General features: G+C 45.7%; 1 protein-coding gene across 10 annotated transcripts in view; it reads right to left on the bottom strand.

The window, feature by feature from the left end:
- Window positions 1–21529, bottom strand: part of ACLY (ATP citrate lyase) — a 46463-nt gene extending 24934 nt beyond the window's left edge. For 2 of the 10 annotated variants that reach the window (XM_030541024.1, XM_030541034.1), the window contains exons 1-5: window positions 21439–21529; window positions 7251–7422; window positions 4296–4418; window positions 1834–1896; window positions 833–1023 (exon numbers count right to left, since the gene is read on the bottom strand). In XM_030541024.1, coding sequence (XP_030396884.1) covers window positions 833–1023; window positions 1834–1896; window positions 4296–4418; window positions 7251–7409 — 536 coding nt within the window. In that variant the 5' untranslated portion in view covers window positions 7410–7422; window positions 21439–21529. Of the gene's footprint in view, window positions 1–832; window positions 1024–1833; window positions 1897–4295; window positions 4419–7250; window positions 7423–10259; window positions 10439–13373; window positions 13526–14268; window positions 14425–14763; window positions 14851–16135; window positions 16555–21438 lie in introns of those variants that run through there. The other 8 variants (XM_030541027.1, XM_030541026.1, XM_030541030.1 and 5 more) reach the window with 8 other exon arrangements.
- Between the last annotated feature and the right edge of the window lie 1903 nt (window positions 21530–23432).

Here is a 23432-nt window from a genome sequence, read left to right as displayed (position 1 = left end):
TTAGAGCAGGTAGACACAACTGATATAGAAGAACCTGTCCCAGTTCCTTTATCATCTTTGTCTGTGGAAAAGCTACTACCTATCAATTTATTTCATTCTCATGGGAAGATGTCTGGGTGATGACAGAGTTCAGGACCTGGATGACTCAACTTAAACGCCCCACTAAAAAAAAACCAAACACCACAAACCTGCAGAGAAAATGTTATCTCAAGACTGTCATCTGATGTTTCCATCTGGTTTAATGTCATTAGGAGTGAACAAGAGTGGATCTAAGAGCCTGATGAGGTGCATCTCAAAAGAAGGCCTTCATCAATTATTGTGTTTCCAAATAATGAATAACGAGATTAGTTACCTGCATCTTCTTTAACTAGATGCTTAATAGTTAGTTTTCAAATCTGAAGATCAATCTGAAATAAGCTTTTGGATATCAAGAGAGGCTATAAAATCTCAAGTAGCTCAACCAGGACAAGGAATCATACCTTTCCATAATCAGCCACTGGATTCAAGTAGTTTTACAAGTCCTGCAAGACACAGCAATCAGACTCCAGGAATTGTCCTGCCCTTGCATAAAGAACGATGGGGGAAAAGGGTTGTCCTTGGGCTGAAGGCTGAATGGTAAAATATGCCTTTTGCAGCTCAACAGGAGCTTAGATTGTTTGGGATGCAGTGCACATTCCTGCCCATACTCATAAGCTATAAAGAGAGGGACCTTCAGGGAGAAAAATGAGGATCAACTCCTCCACTGAAACACAAGAGCTCTGGGGAAGGAGAGTTGGCATATTGAACACTGGGACTGGGGGCATATAGGATGTAGAATTATATCCCTGCTTACTCTTTCTTCTCCTCCAGTGCGTGCACCAAGAGATGTTTTTTCACATCGGATTCACTGAGCTTTTCGTCCACCCTCACCAAGAGCTTCTGAGCTTTGGCGTCAACATCTCCCACGTCCACACCCCCTTGATGGTGGAAGAGCACATAGTCCCCCTCGCGGGCAGCATAGATGCACACATAGAACTCTTCTTCCTGTGGCACAGATCAGAGGGACGAATATTAGCCAGTAAGTCATACCCAGCAATGGCACTGCTTAGCTAAATTTCCTGGGGTCCCCAAGTTAACTCACTGAATAATCCAACCCAGGAATAGTTGGTGTCCATCAGAGATGTCCTTAATACATCCCAGGGAATTCTATACACTATTATACGGCTGTGCTTGGAGGGGCCACCTGTGGAGACTTCAGGTCCTAGCCCATGATGCTCCAGTTTGATCCCAACAGCTTTCACTGGGCACATCATATTCCAGTCCCTAAAGTCTCCTTGGTCAGCTGCAATCTGCTCCCATTTTCAACAACGGAAGTACAGGCTTCAGATGCCTGTTAAGGTGCCAGCACAATCCGCAGTTGGGCAAAATGAGGGAACTTCAGTTTCAGATGTTGAAAGTAGCATACAACCAACACCACAGACTAAGTCAGGGGAAGATTATGTGGTAGCTATATCTCCCTCAATGTCACGTAAATTGTCTCACTTCAGCACTCTTTCTTCTTCCTGCCTGACAGCCAACAGATTGGAGGAACAATTTATTGCCTGTGCCCATGTGATGTTTGCTGCAGCAGGATTTCCTCCTAGTGGGGAGGAAAACAAACCACCAGTGCAGCTGTAAATCACTGTCTCTGTGCAAAGATTCTAAAGCTCTCTATTTCTCAGTGACAACATGCATCAGCATCATCACCTTTAGGACATCCACTCAGGTGCCTGCTTTTGCCACCTCTAAGAGCAGTCAGTCTGGGCCAAACAAGATTATTTTGGAGCACTTTTGTGTTTTAATTGGAATACCAACCTGCTTGTGAGGGACGAAGGGCTCGATCAGGAAGTTCTTAAGGATACCTGTCGCTTTAGCGATCTGTTGATAGGAGAGAGAGACACCATTAAAGCATCACACAGTATCCACAGCTAAGACATGGCAGAAACACACTCCAGGATGTCTTTAACGCTGCTCTGATGCAAATCGATTCCCAACAACCTCTATTGGTTGGAATGTGTATCCCTGAAACCAAGATCTCCACGCTCTAGCATGGCAGCATGTACTATTGCGGCTGTGAAGACCACTGGGCTAGTCTGTAGCATTTCAATGCTCAAAAGAAGCTTCAGGGAGCCTTCTCAGAGCTCAGTGGCTCCCACATCTCCATGGTCTGCGTTCTCCAGAAAGCTGGCAATCTAGGACATTGTACTGACATCGCCTACAAAGTCTGCTTTCCCCTTTTCCAATGGCGACTGCTGGTCTCACTCAAACTGCAATGTATAGTAGTTTGCCACTTCACATCCCAGAAGCACAGTATTTCCAAAGGGCACCACTCAGTTCAGTACTAAATGCTACACAAGATGCATGTACTGTCCCCCCATTAACCCTTCAGTAACTAAAACACATTCCACAGTGTTATGTCCAGCATGGGGCAGGAGGACCCAAATTTTCTCTTTAGACATTGTTAATGGCTTATTTTTTGAAGGGTTATTGTCAGATGAATAGTCAGTTTTTGTCCTCTTTGCCTTCGGCTGACAGCTTACATCAGCTAGGGCACATGAAGGCACCAGAATGGCTTTATCCTCAGATGAATGGCAAAAATGACAGGCCATCAACACAGGCCACAATCCATTTGCCCCACCAAAGCAGCAGTTCACAGGCTGGGTTCAAATAAGGCAGAATGCAGTCAACACCCAGGAGATCAACACCCACGTGCGCCCAGAAAAGCAGGCTTGGGAGGAACCATTCCCCAAACACAGGCTGTGGAGGGAGAGAGACCTGTCCTCTAGGCTCACACTATGGGTTATAAATATTAGTGATCATGGAAAGGGATAGGAGATCTAGAAGGAACATCTGGTTACTATTTTAACTTCATACACATGGAAACCTGGTTTCAAATGCCATCTTAAGTCATCATGTAAAATGAGTTTGTTGGTTCTTTACTATTAGACAGTTGTCCAGATCCCCAAACCAGTGCACAATTTGAAGTGATCAGCCTCTGCTCACAAGATCTCCAAGACTGGGATGTCAGTGGGCTGCAGGACAGGAGTAAGGGTCATCAGCAGAGCTATGTAAGGCAGCTTGCAAAACCCACAGTTAAAACCAGCCTAATCTGCCTCAATCTAACTAGTGTTATCATCCCCCACTTTCACAAGCCCTGAACGTTAATTTGGAGGGCGTAGGGGGAGGAACGTATATGAAGATAGAATAATCAGGTCTCCAAAAGGTCTGTTTTATGGATAACAAAATGCCTTGTCTGATTTAATCGTTTTTTACCCTGAATGATTTTTTATGCCTTTAAAGGCTCAACACATTTAGGAAAATGGGTGAGACACAAATACTGGGTCATGAGCCCATGCCCCCACACTGAGCCCACTCACACATGGCCATTGCATTATCCTCAGCAGTTATGTCAACACCCCTTGTTTCTCAAGGGGCAGCCCCACCCGGATGCAGCTGCCTGCCCCATTTCACAATGTCCTTCAGCAGTGGCTTTGCAGTCCCTGCAGCGCATCTCAGAGATAGAGCCAGCTGCATATCAGTCACAGGAACGACAAGGCCTTGGTTACCCCAGAAAGCATGACTCCATCAGCTCCTGAGATGCAGAGGCTGAGATAACAGGTGTCTTTATCATTGTCAGAGTGTTCCCAGGAGAATAAAAGTTTCAAGACAGCATCCAATTAAAACGAGGACTGATATAAAACTCCAATGTCAGCCAACAGTGACTAATACACTGGCTGGCAACAATGAAGGGGTGATGCGAGGACTTTGCTTTTAGTCCAGTCTTGTTACAGCTACTTTGGGCACCAGTAAAATGAAAGTCACTCCCACTAGAGGCAGTGCTGGCTCTTCGAGGTACTGTTTTCTGGCTCCTAAGTGGGGACAGATATTTAGAATTATAAGAGAATTCAGTGGGAATTCACCACATTTTTCTACTGTCAGCGCTTCACAATAATCTTAGTCACTGGATATAAATAATGGATAGTAAGTCGACTGAACTGTGCCATCAGGAGGGTTCCAAATGGTGCTTAATTCCCAACAGTAGATACACACAGGTCGGATTCTCCTCTCTCTTGGTTTTACATCAGCATCACTTCAACGATTATTACTGCCTTACACTGGCATATGCAAGAGGGAGGACTGGCATACAGAAACTAACATACAAAGCCCACTAAAGATCAGGTTTATAGTATGAAAGGGTCAGAGCAATACAAGTGACATTTCAGCTCTTCACTGCTACATCTGCCATCAGAACCTTGGCCAATACACTCCATACCTACCGTAGTTTCTTTTCCCAGACGTAGTTTGAGCCAAGCCTTCACCTGACCCAGGTCAAGATTAACTCCAACTAATCCAAGCTTCCCACGCCGTTTTATCAGCTGATCCGGCTTCACCACCAGACGCTAGAATATAAGACACGAGAGGAGAGAAAAATCAGAAGCTTTGAGTTAAGCAGAAACAGTCTCTGCAGATAATTAAACTGAGTTTTAAATTAAGTAAATTCTCTGCAGCAAATGTTCTGGGGGAGAGTTCGTTTAGCCTGTTGGCTGGCACCCAATATATTATGGTTGCTAGGCAAAAAGCACCACTAGTACTTCCCTAGGTACTAGGTCAGAGATTCCACCAAGTTCGCGCAAAAAACATCAAGAGATCATAGCCACAGAACAAATGCTGGGGCAGAAATCCAGCTGCAATCCAGGTAAGTGGGGGTTTTGACAGAGGTGGGCATTAGGAGAGGGACAAAGTCAGATGACGCCTTCCTGGAAGCATCCTGGTTGCAGTGAAAATTCACTTGGATTTTTGCTCATATTTGCAGAGCTGTGTTATGAGCCAACTGAACATAATCCCAATAATTCTCCAAAACCTTTGTGGTCAATTTCCCTTTTGTTCTGATATTTAACCCGACTAAATTCCAACTGGGCAGTAACATTCTAAATCAGATTTCCCTTCTTGTTTCATTTGGATACAGGACTCATCCTAACTCCCTGTCCTGAACTGATACAGCTTGTTGCTTTGTGCTGTTAAAAAAGCTGCCTTTTATTCACTCCAGAGGCTGCTATGTGTCAGCAGTGGGTGTAGGGAGATAATCTGTTGAGTGCTTTGGGATCCTTGAGTGAAAGTTGTGAGAGCAGCTGTGATTATAATGAGATTATCAAAAGGTGATTTGTTTAGCTGTTCTCCTTCCCTGAGAATCCACACTGAACAACATTCATTATTCCCTTGGTTTTGCAAATTGCTTTGACAAAATGCATCATTAACTAAAGCTTCCCTGGTGAGCAGAAGCATATAAAGGCAAAATTGCTACTGAAGTAGAAACCCGCAATGCCAGAGAAGCAAGCAAATGCAATCTGACTTCTCACAAACATGACTTTTCTTTACCATCCCCACAAGCTCTGCACATGGAGATTTGCCAATGCCAAGGATAAGGCTGGAATTAGAAGGGTATCACATTTCAGTTGACCCACAGTAGCTCTCTATTGGACTGCTGCAGAAGGCTCCGCCTAAAGGAAGTACACATCTCAAGCTTACATAGGTCACTTTTTGCTGAGCAGAGAGAGTTCTCTACAGTACTTTTCCCCTCCTGTACTGCCCATCCCCATCCACCCAATACAGACTATAGCTTTAGTGATCTATGTTATAGAGCAGTGGTTCTCAACCAGGTGTACATGTACCCCAGGGGTATGCAGAGGTCTTCCAGGGAGGTACATCAACTCATCTAGATATTTGCCTAGTTTTTCAACAGGCTACATAAAAAGCACTAGCAAAAAAGTCAGTACAAGCTAAAATTTCATACAGTGACTTATTTATACTGTTCAATATAGTATACACTGAAATGTAAATCCAATATTTATATTGGAACTGATTTATTTTATAATTATATGGTAAAAATGAGAGTAGACAATTTTTCAGTAATAATGTGTGGTGACATTTTTGTATTTTAGGTCTGATTTTGTAAGCAAGTAGTTTTTAAGTGAGGTGTAACTTAGCGGTACACAAGACAAAAATCAAACTCATGAAAGCGGTACATTAATCTGGAAAAGTTGAGTGTCACTGGTATACAGCAACAACAAAGCACTGCAGTATGTAATATGGTGATAGCAGTGTCCCTTTGCTGGATGGACACAAAGCCCATGGACATTTCAAGTGTTCAGTAAACAACCCCAACAAAAGGATGTGTGCTGTCCACAGTTCATTTAGGAGTCCTGAAAAAATTCTCAGCAATACTGCTGATATTTCCTAGCAGCAGACTCTAGCAGCTAAGTGGTGAGCATTTAATTAGTTACTTTGCAGGTGCTATCAATCAGCAAGTAAATGGACAGTGTGGAACATCCATGTTCTGCTAACCAGTGGCTAAAGTAATTAATAGCTGGAAAGGAGCCAGGTTAGCCAAACAGAGAAAGGAACGCTGAAGAGATGCTCACTGCTGTATGGAGAAGACGCATGGCTAGGAAACAGGACAAAAATGAAAGAGCAACAACAAATTGATCTTACATTTTTGCTCAGATACAAGAAATTCAACAAATCTACTTAGTGAAACACAAAACTAGTCAGAGTGAAGGCCAGTCACTCCAATGCTATGATCACCCTCAACCCACTCTATAATGCCTGGGTAAGGAAAGGAGTGTCAGAAGAGTGCACGTTATTGGGAATGAAGACTGAAATATCTAGAGCATAGTAGCTACATGACTACCTCACACTCAAGTTTTTTTGCTAGCGTGGGCCACTCTTGATTATTTGTCTGCTGACATTTCTTCATTTAATTGAAGTCGCTCAAGCCCTCAAATCAGCAACACAGTCCGGTTCCTTTGACACCAATACAGCATTACTGAAGCCAGATTTATCAATTCTCAGTGCTCCACTGCCACGTTGGGAGACTTTCCTCCACGTTTCCTGGCATAGATCCTAACAGCTACCGATACTTCACAATAGCACAGCGTTCTACAATGCAGCCTGCCACTGCCATCAGCTTTAGAGAACCTGCATGCAATGCTCCAACGTACAGCCATGTTGGCAGTAGCCATACTAGAGTGTGAGAGCAGAGGACCAGAAGACCAGATGCATGAGTTCTAGTCCCAGCTATCAGACTTACTGTGTGATTTTGAAGGCAGGTCATCTAACCTCCCACTCTGTAATTACTCACCTCACAGGAAGTATGTTGTACAGCCTAATGATTGTAAAATGCTTAGAGACCCTCCAATGAATGGCACTGCTGAAGGGCAAGTCATTGTGCTTACCTCAGTCAGGAGCCAGGGATGATCCTGGGTCAGCCGATCCCAGTCGGTGTCTGATGTCACTCTGGCATACTTGAAGCGGTTCTGAATGGCTGAGGATGTGCAGATATATTTGTACAGGAACTCCTTCCCCGTCTGCTCAGATATGGCTTTGGCTGACATGGCTATCTAGTAACTGAATAAAATTAAAAAAGAGAGAGACAAGGTGAGTGATGTAATATCTTTTTACTTCCTCTAGACCTGAGGAAGAGTGCTGTGAAACACGAAAGCTTGTCCCTTCCACCAACCACAGTTAGTCCAATAAAAGATATTACCACACCCACCTTGTGTCTCATATCCTAGGACCAACACAGCTACAAATATAGACAGAGACACTGACTCAGATTTGCACAGACATTTCATCCATCAGGTTCAATGAGAACACAAGGCTAGCCTAAGCAGAGACATTTATTAATCCAAGTGCCTATCCAGAGCTCCAGGCTCCATCTTGTCATTATGAAAAACCTACAGAATTCCTCTGATCAAGTAAATAGTCCCCATTGATCAAAAACCTCATCTCATTCAACGACTCCTTACACCCTATCCATTTTCCACCCCTTGGGGGAGAGACAAGAGCCTTGCAGCAAGACTGGAGAGCTACCCAACTCTGCATTGAAGAAGCCTTCACAGCAGATGACCTGTCAGGTCCGTGCCTCCCTGCCATCCCCACCCCTATAGGCAGTGCAACCTGCCCACAACTACATACACCCCGGGCACTGGCTCTCTGTCATCACAGGGCCTCCCTGTAACATACTTGCCATTCCCCCCATCCTCCCCAAGTTGTTTTCGAGTGGCAGTAGGGCAGTATGATAGAAACCCCTCCCCCAGCCCACTCCTTTTTTTCCAAAGTATGTTACTTTTCCAGCATGTCCTCCTGACAAGACCCCTATTAAAGTTAATCAAATGCTTATATCTGAATAGAAAAAACCCATCCATTGTGGGTTTTTCCCCCCCCAAGAACCCTTGTTTACAATACCATCTCACTTTATTTTTCCAGAACAAGTGGCCTGAGGGCAGCCTTACAAAATGTAGACTAAGTGCTTAACAGCATCTAGTTTCTATGGGGGAGGAAATTCTATGTGCAGAATTCTGGAAGGGGACTAAGTGAGGAGCTGGAAGTTCTTAAATTCCTTTCCCTTTCCAAAGGATGGGCTCTATGATCAGCTAGGAATTCGCTCCTTTAAAGACAACAGCACACAGGGCTCTATAGTCTTGAGTTGCAGCTTGGTTTTGGATGCAACATCAAAGTACCAAAAAGTGTTAGTTATAAATTGCACAGAAATGTTTATTGCTGCTATATGAGAATTTTTATAGTGAGCATTTACATTCTATTGAACCCATTTCCACATGACAGGCACCAGATCAAATGTTTGTGACCTGCAGAGGTTAACAAATGGCTCCATTTTTTCTAAGTGTTAGATCACTGAAACTGGCATAGCCAAGAATTCATGGATTTCTGGGCATGACAGCAGTGCTCTTCAAGTTACTTGCCTTAGCAGGTCTTCCCTTTGCAAAGCTAGGGCAGCAAGTGGAGGGGTTCACACAAGCAAAGCGCTTTCATTCCAGTTTCTTTTGTAAGAAGAAAGGGCATATGTGATTCTCTCCCAATTATCATGAACCAAGAACTACTCTGAACAAAAAATCAGTAGTGAGGAGTGGAAGAGCATAAGAAAAAAAACAAAAACCCCAAAACAAACCTTCAGCCACCTTGTAGCAGTCTGGCCATGGAAGTGTACAAATATGACTTGGCAAAGACAGCTGGCAATCCCATCACAGGACAGGGGCCAGATAGCACGTACAAATCCATGAAAGGAAGCAGTCTAAACAGACATAACAGAATCTATTCAGTGCCTCTAGTTCTTGTAATAGCTCATGGTTAACAAGAACCTGTGCCAAGGTGGGCAGTTTCATCTTTGATTTAGCGAGGACCATGACTGGGAATAATTAGTGATTGTTATAAACAATGGTCTTCCCCTCCTTGTGGGCAGAGTTTTAATTTAAAGGAAGGAATACTCTCAATGGAGAAAAGGATGGGAGTCATGCAGCGTTCTCCATACAAATCTGGGATCTAACGTGCTAATCCAGGAGACCCAGGTAGGCATTCCAAGCGCTCATGGAGGTGGATAGCTGAACTGCTGCGCTGACTGAATGCAAGAGTGCAGCCCAAAGCTCAAGACCAGACTGCTTTCTGAATAGGCTATAGCACATGCTGACTGACTGATCAAGTAGATTAAAGTTAGCTCTATTTGCCTTTTCTGAGACTTTCCTAAACAAAGTTATCATTTCCCAGGGTGGAGTTATAGCCGTCCTTCTGGATATGTATGTCTGGCAGGTACTAGATTGCATGTTCAGCCAGGGTGTCTACATGCAGTCATCCTGAAATAGCTGTAGCAGCAAGCTAGAGTGTCAATCAGATGTCCGTCATTATGACTGACTTAGCAACAGCCTGTAGAGGGAAAGGAAGTGCAGCTGCAATCAGGTGACAGCAGGATATAAAACAAACTAACAACCAAACCCATCATAACATCATCTCAATGCTACTAAGAGCAGATGGGGGCTGGTAACAGGTAAGTGGATATGCTGCATGCCAACGGATTAGCTTCAAACTAACATTTTATGACCTGGAAGGCCTGCTCCAAAGCTCATCTCTGGATCTGGCTACAAACAGTTGTGCAGATAACCACTTGGTGTTGCTGGAGCTACTCAGCCATATTGCTGTGAGGGCTACAGCACCAGGCTCCTTTAGTACAGTGGTTTTCAATCTTTTTTCATTTGCGGACCCTTAAAATATCTCAACTGGAGGTGTGGACCCATTTGGAAATCTTGGTCTGCAGACCACAAGTTGAAAACCACTGTTTCAGAGGAACAAGAAGCTTGAGGAACGGCAGTGAACTAGCAACGGCATAATATAAGACAGTGTTGAGGAGAAGTAATATCTAGAATATCGGCAGGTACGTATGGCTAGAAGACGACCTTCATCCTCTTTGCTCACTAGAGAGTCCAGTCGGCTGAATCTTCTGTCAAGAAGAAGTTTTCTGCCCTTCTTAGCCCTGCAGATGCCACAGAGCTTTGGGAGAGCAAGCTGCATTTTACTGTGCACCAATGTGAGCTGCAGAGTTGTTTTGATTGCTGAATCTTGATTAGCAGGGAAGCTAAAAGAGGCAGAAAGAACAGTTGCACCATTGGGAACCAGCTGGAGTTTTCAGCACCAACAGTTAGAAGGATCGTCTGATGATTTGCAAACTGAGCTAATTTGATCTGCAATTAGCAAAAAGGAGATGGAATGTCATCTTTACACAGTCACTTCCCTGACTATGAAAAGTCACTGTGACAGATTGTTTTGGACAGGTATATCCAGAAAAGCAAGTGAATTCCTTCCCAGCATGATTTACTGCCTGGTCAACCCACAGTCAACCTTTCATTTTAGACAGCAAAGACCAGGCATAATTGTGTGTTGGGTCAGTAGCTGGCACAGGTCAATGCAAGCCTTCCCTGCCCACCCAGACACAACTCTGCCAATCACCTTCAGAGCAGCCAGCATGCTATTCTTGGCAAACTGTACAGCATCACTCACAGAGCTTTCCATTATCGTTTTGCTTTTAAGTGATGCTCTTTCCGGGAGCTTGGAGAGCTCCTGAGCCACGTGCTCGCTTTTATTTTGTCTGATAGAAAGCTATAATACACTTGGCTCCCACACCCCATGAAAATCCATCACTTGCCTGTTTTACAGCATGCCAAAGGGCAGCCTCAGAGAAAACCAGTGTCGCATTTCACTGCATTAAGATACTGAGTATGGCAAATCCATTTCTTACGTATTTTTAAAGAGCTAATTACAGAGCTTACATTTTGGGTTCTTTCAGGATGAAATACTAAAAGTTCTCCTATAACAGTACAGGTCTGAAAAGCACTGCAGTACACAAATTAAATAATGAAAACCCCTATACACATGTAAAATATTATACAGTGACTAAGAGTACTCCAAGGTTCCATTCCCACCTCTGGGAGGGCAGTATTATCTAGTGGTTAGAACAGGAAACTGGGAATCAGGATTCCTGGCTCCCATTCTGGCATTCAATCTCTGTGTGACCTTGGGACTCTTCATGACTTCCTGTGTCTGTATTGTCATTCCCCCCCCACCCCAATCTGTAAAATGGGGGAATACTAACCTACTGGGCAGTTGTTAAACCTGGGGTCTGCAAAGTGCTTTTAGAGCCTCTGATAGAAAGACAAGAGTGCTGTTATTGTGGGTTATGATACTGAAAGCCCACTATGAGCTCATCACAGGCTTTACAAAATCTGTATTCCCTATTAATTCAGCTGTTCACAATGGTTGTTCCTCACCTGACCCCATCATCCTGAGTTTGTGACATCAAAGCGGAGGCAAGAGTGGTGATGCCAAAGGATTATGACACTGGAAGCAGTTAAAATGTTAAAAGCAACAAAGATCCTGCTTTCATTCAAGTGTCGCATAGTAATAAAATTGGTGGGGGGAGAAGCGGTAGGACTATCATAGTTAAGCTCTTCAGCTGCACTGACCCTGCTATTCCCATGATCATGGGGATAGAGAGAAAACCGAAAATATGCTACTATCTGCAGAACTGTTCTGCACAACTCAGCAGAAAAATTTCCACAAGGCATCAGCAGATGCCTGCTCTATACACGGAGTGCAGGTCTGCCGTCTGTCACTAAGACAATCAGAGCAGGCCCGGCTAATGGTTTGTATCTGTTCTCTAGCAAACACTAGAGCCATAGCACAAACTGAAGTGCATGTAACATTCACTGCAAAAAGACCTTGTTGTTTTCCAATAATTAAGTAGGTCAGGTCCCGAACTTCACAGGCTCATTTTAAGCACTGAGGGTCTCACAACTATACCTGCTTCCAGTGGGAGCGGTGGGCACTCAGCTCCTCTGGGGAAAAACAAATTATATACACACACACAAGCCCCAGGGTCACCCCCACCTCCTGTCCATTGATCCATTTACTTGTTGACACCTCATTGTTTTTGCTTTCCTGGTCAAATCAGATTGCAGTCTTCTTGCAGCATTGTAGGCTTGCAGGCTTGCAGCCTACATATACATAGGCAGACCCCTACACCTGCTGCTATATGGTCAGGACATTAGCAGCATTCCTCAACTTAAGGGAGGCGTGGGATAAAGTTGGTGAACCTGTTTGATTGCTAATCCACAGCACTCTTTGGCTGGCTAAAGAGCCATTCTAGAGACTCTATGCAGTCATGGCACACAGGCTTACTACTAGGATCCATTTATTTCATTATCAGAAATCATCCCATCCTCATTGAAAGGAGAATGGTGGAAGCACAGTTGAATGGGAGACAAGACAACAGAGCGAAGGACAATTAGTTGGCATTTCAGAGTGTTTGGTCCAGACAACTTCAGAATATGCCAATGACGTTTACTTGAAACAGCTGCATGATACTTAGCTCCTTTGTATGCACAAACAGAGAGCCCTGCTGAATGAAAGCCATGCACCCTGCCTTTTCTGATGGGTGAATCACTGTAGTAAGAATTACATTAAATATAATTTACTTTTTATGAGATACTGATGTCTCATGGAACCAGCCTTCACACGTGCCTTGAATAGATCTCGCTGTGTTTACAGAGGCTTTGCAAAAGAACAGTCTATCTGCAACAAAGATTATTTTGAGGGCATGCTTTGAAAGCAGTAGCATTATCTACAAGGATGTAAAACCCAACAGCTTTTCAAGGAGCACCATAAAAGTTATATACCAACATCAGAAGGGCAAAAAAAGATGAAATGATTATTAAACTAGAGAGGTCTGAGTTTTCATGCTTTCTGAAGGACGCATTCTTTCTAGTGAACTCCGGGTGACTTAATGCTCTGTTCCTTTATCTATGCTGGTCACATAGTATCAAGTTGGGCTGAAGAAAGTGACAGGAAGGGCCAGAGCGCATCTCTGGGGAGATTCAAGCTACTCCCTGATGGATGAAGAGATCACAAGTAACATTACAAATCAGCCAAAGAAAAACAGCCCCTATTCCCAACCTCTACACCGTGTCTCAGAATAGTCTCCATATTCCAGAACACATCCTCATTCCTCAACTCACTGAGGGGGTGGAGGGGTGTTGTAGATTGTTTGGATCGGATTCTGGCCCAAGATCCTAGCTGTTTTCACATCCTGCAGTAGATGCACTTTTGTGGGAGATCATCTGAATGATTCCACACCAGGTGTTGAACAATCTTTCAGCATGGCGTTCCACTACAAAACAGAAGATTTTTAATTCACTATATTTTAGGCCATAAGGGCACAATACTATGGTTAAAATTGAAACCAAAGAACTGGACTAAGTGGTCCAGAAAGGACCAAGCCCCTACTACGAAAAGGACAAAATTATTAGAAATCAGCTGACCCAAACAGAAAGTCCTTAAACCCAGCCCTCGATGCAGCTATGGAGATATTTGGATAGGGAGTCTCCTCCTTGGACAGAGGGTCCTGAACAAAGGGGACTCTGCCCAGCCCAATCTAGCTAGAAACCACTAGACAGGGAACAAGGAAAATCCAGTTGACTGCACAGGCCTACATTTTTAGGAGGGCGAGTGTCAACAAGATGAATAACTAGAGGATTGCACACTTTGTTGCTTCCACAGACCAAGCTCACTGCACATACCAGGAGCCTCTTGCATTCCTCCATTCCCCACAAGCTCCCTGTGAGCTATCTTGCCATCCCTCTCTATCTCAGGGATTCGCTGTAGTCTCTCACCCCTCATGCCAGGGGCTCAGGGTGTCTCCCTTCCCTTGCCCCATTGGGGCAGTATCTCTGTGTGCTCCCCATTCCCATCTCTGCCACATGCTGAGGCTCCACGAGTTTCCCTCCCCGATACAACATTTCTGCCTTCCTCCTCCTCCCACGCCAGGGATGCTGTGTGCCCCCCATGCCGACCACTTCCCCCACCGGAGGGGCTCTGGGTGCCTCCCCCACGTGAGGGATTCTGGATGCACACCTATTCTCCCCCCTTCAATTAAAGAGATTCAAGCTCCTGGCTCCGCTGACCAGATGCCAGGGGGTCCATGTGTCCCCCATGTCTCTCCCTTTTCAGTCTTCAGATTTTCACCAAAATCAACAATCTTCTTCTGCCCATCAGTGCCTAGAACACTCCCTGAAATGGTGGAATTGATCAGCTGCCATGTGTTACATCCAGACAAAACAAAAATGCCATTGAGCTGAGTGCAAGGCCCCACAAACTCAGCCCATATATAATCTAACATTTACTTTCTACCAAAAAGCCTAGTAGCTTTAAAAGAGGACTGGATATTTAAATGGAAAATGAGAACCTACAATTATGTTTGGAAAGCCATATACTTCCAACCAATCTAGAAGAGGATATCAACCCTCCTACTTCATGATTTGAAGTAACCATTAGCTAACAGATTTAGGAAGAAACGTCCATTCTGGACAGGTTATTCCATAATTGTCTATTACAGGGTTTTGCACCTACCTCTGAAACTGCTTATACTTGCTACCTCCACAGATGTGGTGTTGGGATAGACAATCCCTGGCCATTCCTAATTCCTATCTCTTCTCGCTGTATGGAGAAATTATACATATGGGAGTGGACACACATTACTAGGCAAGAGGGTAAGCTACCCCCACTACTTTGCTGGACCAATTGCTAAACACAATTTAACATGATTCTTCCAAAAGGCTTTCAATTAAATTGTGAGGGTCTATCTACTCTGGGGTTGGTTCCCTGCACAAAGATGCCAGTTACTGTGTTAAGAAAACCACGAGTTTTCAAAACGTGTTACCAGTTCATAAACAGGTACCATCTTTACAGACATCCCAATGCTCATCAGGAACTCCAGAGAGGGTAAAGGAAACTGACAGACTAAGTCACGTTCTCTGGGGCTCAGAAATATTTACCTCCCCTCTTCCAAAAAAGATGTCACCTGTCAAAGCTGCTGGAAGGATTTGTTCTTAGGAAAGTCATTCAAGCACATTAAACAAGGGAGAAGAAAATAAAATATTCATACTGACGATGACAAGCTAGATAGGTCTGAGTGACTGAATGCTGACTCTGCTGTAACTTGACAGATGCATATAACCTGATCTGGTGAGGGACAGCTGAATGCAAAATATCACCTAGTGTGGTGGCACACAATAGGGGAAGTCAGAACGAGCATTTTAGACAAAGGAATCAGGGCAAAACCCCCTCCTTGACTTCTGAAAAAAGTTCCCTGGGATCTGCAGTGTTCACTAAGAGCAAGTGAGACACTGGATTTTAAGGAGTGCTCCAAAAGAAACGACACACCTTAAACAGCATGGAACTTAGGTTTGTCTAACTGGGAAAGAAAAGAGGACCCAGTAGTTTAGGGATTTCAGAGCAGGGTCACTACGCCATTCCCTCTAGTAAAAATTGTCCAATTTGTTTAGGAAGGAGACTGTTGGGAATATTTAAACTAAAATTTGTGACTATGTGGCATCAGGCGCCATTTCTGGGAAAATTGTGAAACTGGTGTTGGTAACAAGAGGAGCTTGATAACCCCTTTCAGGACCAGTTACCAAGATGACATTTGAGTGGAGTGTCCCATCTAAGGCTCAGTTCAGATCTATGGAGCAGCAATTTGTGAAGCAAAGAGGGAAAAAAAAATCAAGTAGTGTTCTTAGGAGAACAATTTCCCTTCTCACCTTCAGGGCAAAGCCTTTTCTAGGAGCAAGGGGCACCTAAGCATGGTATCTGTTAGATCCTGGGCAGAGTTCCTGTTTACCTAGCACTACCAGCAGAGAGGAAATTTTAAACTCCCTCTCTAATGGAACAGATGGCAGATTGTTTGTTTTGTAATTGAATCAGCAGAAAGCAATGATCTTACCCTTCCAAGCTGAGCTCATGTCAGCAATGCCAGGCCTTCCTCATCATTCATTCAGCTGGTCCCTTGCTTTTCAGAAGTGAGAAGTCAAATCTCCAACTGCCAGAGAGTTGCTTTGCCAGGTCAGCTGGGGCCACGTTTATGAATCTTGTTTGTAAAACCAGTAATAGATATTTAGCATCAACTAACAAAATCTGAACTCTGGATGGGTGCAGCCAAAAATCTTAGCTATTGTGGCCAAATCTACTCCTCTTTTTCATGACAGAAAATGTCTGAACTACCCTGGTTTCCCAAGATGACATGGAGCTCACTGCTTGGGTGTCAAATATCCAGTCACACTTGACAGAGCGAAGTGTTTATTCATCCTAGTAGCTCACCAGAGCTTCCTTCAAGGTGACATGCCAGTGCTGCTTCAAAACACACTAGAAATACAAGACACTGAGGTCAAAGCTTTCCATTGAAGCTTCAGCACACAGTAGCTGTGGATATGGACATAGATGCATGATAATTTCAGGCTTAATCTCAGTTGCTTCAGTCTTTCCAGGCTCTTTTGAAGGTGAGTAAGAGATCAGCTTGCTATTTATCTTCCTTCCTCAATTTTGAGTCCCTGGTCCTTGTAACATGAACACCTGTATTCTCACTAGGAGGAGGGGAAGAGAAGCTATGGGAACAAGAGAGATTAAAGACACTGTGCTGAGTTCCGCTCATATTGGACCCTTTTCCAATCACAGGTCCAGTTTCCACTCGAGTGCATGGTATTCTGCTCTCAGTTACATGGATGGAAACCAGGGGCTACTTATGTCTTGTCCACACTTGGTTCAGAACCATGCTAGCTAACTGCAGTCACACCTGAACACTGCTGATGCTAGAAGACAAGAGATTCTCATCAAGAGTTAGTTTCTTTTTGAGAATTACGCTACCATGCTATAGACCAGCCCCCTTTCCAGGTCATTCATTAACACCAAGACCAGCACACAATAATCCCGGCCCACAGTGGCAAGGCCAACCACACCTGCTCCCTTCTGGTAGCAACATACCTAGCTCTGATCGGAGCATAGGCAGGGCCTTATCAAAGGGAGTGGAAGGAGGACAGTTCAGAAAGTGAAGATGGAGAGTTTACACTCCTAGTGTGTGTTTTTCCCTCTCCAATTCTCGAGATGTCATTGTGGTCTCTGGAAAGAGCTAAGAGGCTGACATTGTTTAAGAAAGGATCAAGGGAGACAGCACACAGTTAACACAAACACCCATTTAATCCTTGGATGTCAGCAAATCGGATTATTTCTGTATGAAATCCTAAATCCCAGCACCATTCAGCTACAACAGGATCAAAACCCAAGAAGTCCTTATTGGCCAGGCAGTGGGCATGCTCTGCTCAGCCACGTAGGAGACTAGAGTTTGAATCCCTGGCTCTTGAGGCACTAGGTCCCCCAAGTACATCTTGTTCCCCACAGGAACAGAGACACACCATCAGTACGGAGAACTGAACGTTGACTAACGGAAGAGACGGGAGGGATCTAATGCCCTGAGCAGAAGACGGGAGTTCTAAACCCAGCTCTAACATCTTTTCCCTCTGTACCTCTGTCACGGAGTCCCCGGGCGATGCTCTGGAACAGCTCCCCACAAAGCCAGTCGGGACTTTGGGGAGCCTCCTCTCCCTTGGAGCAGACTTGTTCAGGGCAAGAAGCTCACACGGCTTCACCTCCTGGGTCTCTCCTTGGAGCATTCAGCATCCTCTGCCCCTCCGTGTGCTTCCCACAGCGAGTCCACCCCAGCGGGGTCCTGGGGAAGCCACCGGGTTCTGCGCCCCCATTTTGCAGTCAGACGTGACTCTCAGCCAGCCAGTAAAACAGAGGTTTATTCGATGACAGGAACAGGGTTTAAAACAGAGCTTGTAGATACAGCGAACCGGACCCCTCGGCTGGGTCCATTCTGGGGGGCAGTGAGCCAGACCCCCAGGTCTGCCCTCCACCCTTGACCCCAGCCAGCTCCAGACTAACAACCCCTCCCAGCCCCTCCTCTCTCCTCAGCCCCTTTCCCGGGCCAGGAGGTCACCTGATTCCTTTGTCTCCAACCCCTTCAGCTGGCACCTTTGCAGGGGAAGGGCCCAGGCCATCAGTTGCTAGGAGACAGAGTGTCAGGCATTTAGGTGCACTGGCCCTTTGCTCTGCCAGATACTTAAGAACTGCCATGGGGACACTGAGGCACCAATACAGTATTTAGAGAAAACATTAAGAACTTTCCCAGTTCGTCACAACCTCTGGGTAAGTCCCTGAACACCTTTCTCCATCTGGAAAATGCCCTGCCTCCAGGGATGGGTGCTTGGCCAGCACTCTGAACTTTTAGTATCCAAATTCTATCCTCACTATTTGTGTAGAACTCCCCAGTAGCGTCACTGGGAGTCCCTGCTTGGAAGGAGGCGGAAACATGTCCCTGCAGCAAGGGTTTATTTTGAGTAAGAATAAAGAAATACTATGGTCACAAGGACCCAGTCATACCGTCAGTGGGGGCAGGGGTGGCGGCAAAGAGCGCTTTGCACATTGTGGGCTATAAGTAATACATTTAAAGGATGCGGCTGATAGGATATTAGGAAGTGAAACAGAAGAGGCAGGTAGGATTTCAGCCTTTAAATTCTTGGACTCAGCTAAAAAATGCAGTTCTGTGCAGAGAAACGTGAAGTTTAAAGCAAAAGAATTTTTAAAAAGCAGCAAAAGAGGAAGAGGTGTCTGAAACAAGCAGGCAAGAGAGCTTGGGACATGGTTGTTTAGAAAACCTGTGAAGCCTTTGGTTCTATTCACAGTAGGAATGAGAGGTCAGACAGGCTTCTCAGTCATTTCACCAAGAACACAGCAGCCAATAAGAGGGGATAAGACCCCCAAAGGGTCTCTGGATCCAGACTTGAGGAACTGCCACAGCACAAGCACTAGAACAGATCGTGCCTAGACTGTTTGCACAGACAACAAAGAAATCAAATCTTTGTGATCCAACAAAGAAAAGAAGAGCCCTTAATCCGGGCTTCTTATAGTCAGGGTTTGTGCTAAGCTCATTTGAAATAAGGTGGTATGTTTATTATGGCTTTTTAGCCAAGATCTCAGAACCCTCCAGAGAAGTGAAGTGTCCTGCCCAAAGTCACAGAGCTGAAATCAGAACTCAGGAGTTCCTGATTCCCAGCCCTGTGTTCAGACCACACTATTCCCCATCTTTACCCGTTATCATTGGTGTTATAGAATCCCTGGGTATACTAGCAACACACAGAAATCTTCCTTCCAGGGCCTTTTATAGTTCATCTGTAATATGCAGCAGACGAGAAGAGCTATTGGGACCAGTGTAAAGAATAAATACCTCCAGTATAACGTCACCACCTCCTGCTTCCTCCCCCTCAAAAATGAGAGATTACAGGAAAGGAGGACAGTACCAAGTGTCAGAGGGGTGGCTGTGTTAGTCTGTATCCATAAAAACAATAAGGAGTCCAGTGGCACTTCAACGACTAACATATTTATTCGGGCATAAGCTTTTGTGGGTAAAAAAACCCACTTCTTCACGCATCTGAAGTGGGGTTTTTACCCACAAAAGCTTATGCCCAAATAAATCTGTTAGTCTTTAAAGTGCCACCAGACTCCTTGTTGTTTTTTAGGAAGGGAGGATGAGACCTGCAACTTGTTGGGCTCCAATATCTCACCTAGCAATGACTACAATGCTTAGAGGTCAATAAATCTGACACCAAGATATTTAAACCACTATTACAAGTTTGTTGATTTATTCTCATCAAGATCTGAATCATAATACCAGGGACTCCACAAATAACATGATTTTAAATTAATTAGGGATGCTGTTATTTTACCCAAACTGCTCATCACCCAGGAGTACGATTCTTATCTAGCCAACTGCCCTACGTCATGCCAAATCCGCAAGACTGAACATGAAAGAATGAGTGCTAAGAAGCAACTGACAGATAAGACAGAAAACCAGAACACCTGAACATTGAAGTTCTACATAGCATCTCAAAGCCTGGATAATCAGGCAAGAACTAAACTCTCTTTAAATTCTTCTGCATTTCTAGGAGGAGAAGGTGGATCTAAGCTCAAAGACTCATTTTGCAGAAATACCAGTCTTGGGCACAGCTCTTAGCTTTCTGAAGACATCAGTGCAACTACAACAATGTCTTGTAGGGGCTGTTATTGAAAACTAATCTAGGTGTTTTCCCTTTAGAATGGATTACTGCTTCACATGACTAATGGCTGAATATTTATATAGTCAATTACTGTCAGAGTCAGTACAAAATAAAACTTGTTGAATGGGAAAATGTTGAGAGGTATTTAAAAGGTCTGTTATATGAGACAACAGGCGAGGCAGTGGCAGCAGGTAATGATAAGCAGACAGAGATGCGAACATGCCAGTGAAGGAAAGAAAAATTAATCTAGGTTATCTAGTAGTTTGCTGACAATTTGTCAGGCTGGGTCTATGGCTCCTGGACTTTCATAATTCTTGTCACACCTGTAACCTTAAAAAAAAGTAAAGTCATATCAAAGGAGAATTATTTGCTTAGTTAATTCCTCATTCCTGACTTTGTCTCCATAAGGAAGTGCAGCTTCTTCCAGGCATATTGCAGTGTCTATACAGACGAAAACTTGCTGTAGCAAGGTTTTTAAATTGTGCCGGCCCTAGCAAGGGTGCTCGGTGCCCCGTTCTCAGACCCTGCACCTTGTGCTGCCATTTACACTGGTGCAGCGTGAGTGTGAACCGCTACCAGACCAGCAGGCCGGCGTTTCCCACGGACTTTGCACTGGTGTAAATAACCACACAAGCTCCAGGGCAGTGGAGCATTAGCTCTGTGTCAGGCCAGGTCAGCAGCACTGAGCCTCACATACTAGAGAGGAGCCAGACACGCAGCAGCAGCAGCAGGGCGTACAATGAGGTGTGTGTCACTGCCCCAGACACGCCGCCCAGTGCCAGCCAGCCCTGCTTCCTACCACCTCCGGCTCGCACGCTGGCCAGTCAGGCTCCAGCAGCGATCTGCCTGCCTCCCCAGCCAGCCTCTTCCCGACCTGCTGCTGCTCCCAGCCAGGGTCCCCACTTTCGGGGCTTTTTCTTATATCGGCTACTACCCCCCCCTTCCTGATTTTTCACATTTGCTGTCTGGGCACCCGTGCAAGCAGCCCCGGCTGGGCCAGAAGCAGCGCCAGGCAGCGCCCTCCCCTTCTCCGACAGAGGGGGCGCCCAGCCGGCCCCCCATTGCACCGCGCTTTGCAAAGGGCCCTGCACGGGAGGGACGCATCCGCCGCCGGACGGGCTGCGAGCCGCGGACTTACCCGGGTGCACACGCGGCTCCACTCCTGGCCAGCGCCCCCCTGGCTCGGGCTCTTTTTGTGCTGCGCCCGCCCCACGGCTCATCTGGCTAGATGCGCTCCCCGCGCGGGGATTGGGCCGCGCGCTCCCCACGTGCTCCTGGCGCGAGCCGAGGCCACCTCCCCCGGGTGGGTCGCAGGGGCTGCTGGGAGTTGTAGTTCTTCCCCCGCCCTGGGCTGGGCAGAGCGGGCGTGCCCGGGCGCTGCCACTGCAGCCAGCCATTGGGTAGCTGGCCATGGCTTGACGGGCCACTCCCTCGGCTGGTTCATTACTCACGCTTGGCCGGGAGCCGGGGCAGGGCCCGGGGGCGTTTAATTGCGTGGTCGAAATGTCAGTGACCCGCCCACGGATGCTCTGCGGCCACGGCTGAGCACCCACCGGCCACTCGCGAACAGGAGCTCAGCCCGCAGCAAAGGGGGTGCGTTCTCCCGGCTCCTGCTGGAGATGGGCAGGCTAGGAAGTGCTCCGCAGCGCCACCGCATTGCCAAGGGGGGCGGCTGTCTGTGTTGCAATCTCCTGCATCCACCTGTTGCTCTGCTGAGAGATGCCTGCCCGTGCCTGCGGCTACCAGCCCATTATGTAAATAATTGCTTGGGCATCCTTTTGGTTATGCTGCAACCATCCACTGATAACAGATGAAATGTCCTTTCCTTTGGGGCTGACAATATTCCACTACCCTTCTTATGGCCTTTCATCTGAGGCTTTTCAAGTACGTTATAAACATTAATTAACCCTCTTACCCTGCCCCGGGGCATAGACAGTAATCTAGGGTGGTCACACTGTGGCCATGGGTGCCTGAGATAGGTTTGGATCACTTCCTGCACCCCTCACCTAGGACAACTTCTTGGCCAACCAGGCCCCCCACCCTCAACATGCTTGTCCCATGCAGCCTATCAGAGCTAATATGCCACCCAGTAAAGCGAGATGATTTGTAGGAGTAGAAGGAAAATGCTAATTGAAGCAACACTTTGGGACTGAACCCCATCACCTGGGCCTTGTGGTTTAACTGTGGTCAGCTGCCTTCTCATTACAACAACAACATAATGACTGCTAATATTTTGTACTTACAGGTGCTTTTGATGCAGTGTGGGTCAGTGTATTATTTACACATGGAAAACCTAGCGGAGGAGCAGAGAGGCTAAGAAGTGAGCCCCACGATGCATCAGTCAGGAACAGTACCCAGCAATCTTGACTCCCCATCTTGTGCTCAGTTAACAGATGTCTCATTTTTAGATCACAAACTCCCAATAGCAGCCACCAGGCCTTTTCTGCTTGCCAGAAATAACCACTGTCCATTATTTTTTGCTGATATTTCCAATCTGTGATTAAAGCAAATATTTATGTCCTTACATTATTTTCAACTTTCTAGTCCTTTGCTCTTCTACAGCACCACTTATCAGAGGCTACCTAGGGCCCGGATCCTGCAGTGAGATCAACACACAGGGGTCTTCCTTCATGATCTTGCAGGACTGCGATGTTAGTGTGTTACAAACACTTATCCTCCTAACTCTCTTGAGGTCAAGAGACTTAAATCCTCACTTATAGCTGGAGGAGCTGACGCTCAGGGGGGTGAAGTGACTTGCCCAAGTTTGGACAGTGAGTCAGTGATAAAGCCATGAACATGCCAGTCCCTTTCTCTAAGCATAAGAGGATGTTCCCTTCTTGAGATTACTACTATACCCACAGTCAACATGCTGCCAATACATATTAGTTACCACTGACTGTCCCAAGTTCTCTCTCTCGCCTCTCAAGAGCCCAGGATTTGCGATCCTGAATCCGAACATTGGTCTATTTAGTGTGGCATTCACACCCCACTGCCCCTCCACCAATGGACAAGGGAGTCTCTCATGCCACAAAGCTTGTGCAACACTGTACATGAGATCAGTTTACCCACTGGAGTGTGAGGTGGGATTAGCACATGCAAGTGCAAATATTGACCAGGAAATTCTCTAGCCCT

This window comes from Gopherus evgoodei, chromosome 23 (genome assembly GCF_007399415.2).
Source record: "Gopherus evgoodei ecotype Sinaloan lineage chromosome 23, rGopEvg1_v1.p, whole genome shotgun sequence".
NCBI classification, from domain to species: Eukaryota; Metazoa; Chordata; order Testudines; family Testudinidae; genus Gopherus; species Gopherus evgoodei.
This window is presented reverse-complemented; position numbering and strand designations above follow the sequence as displayed.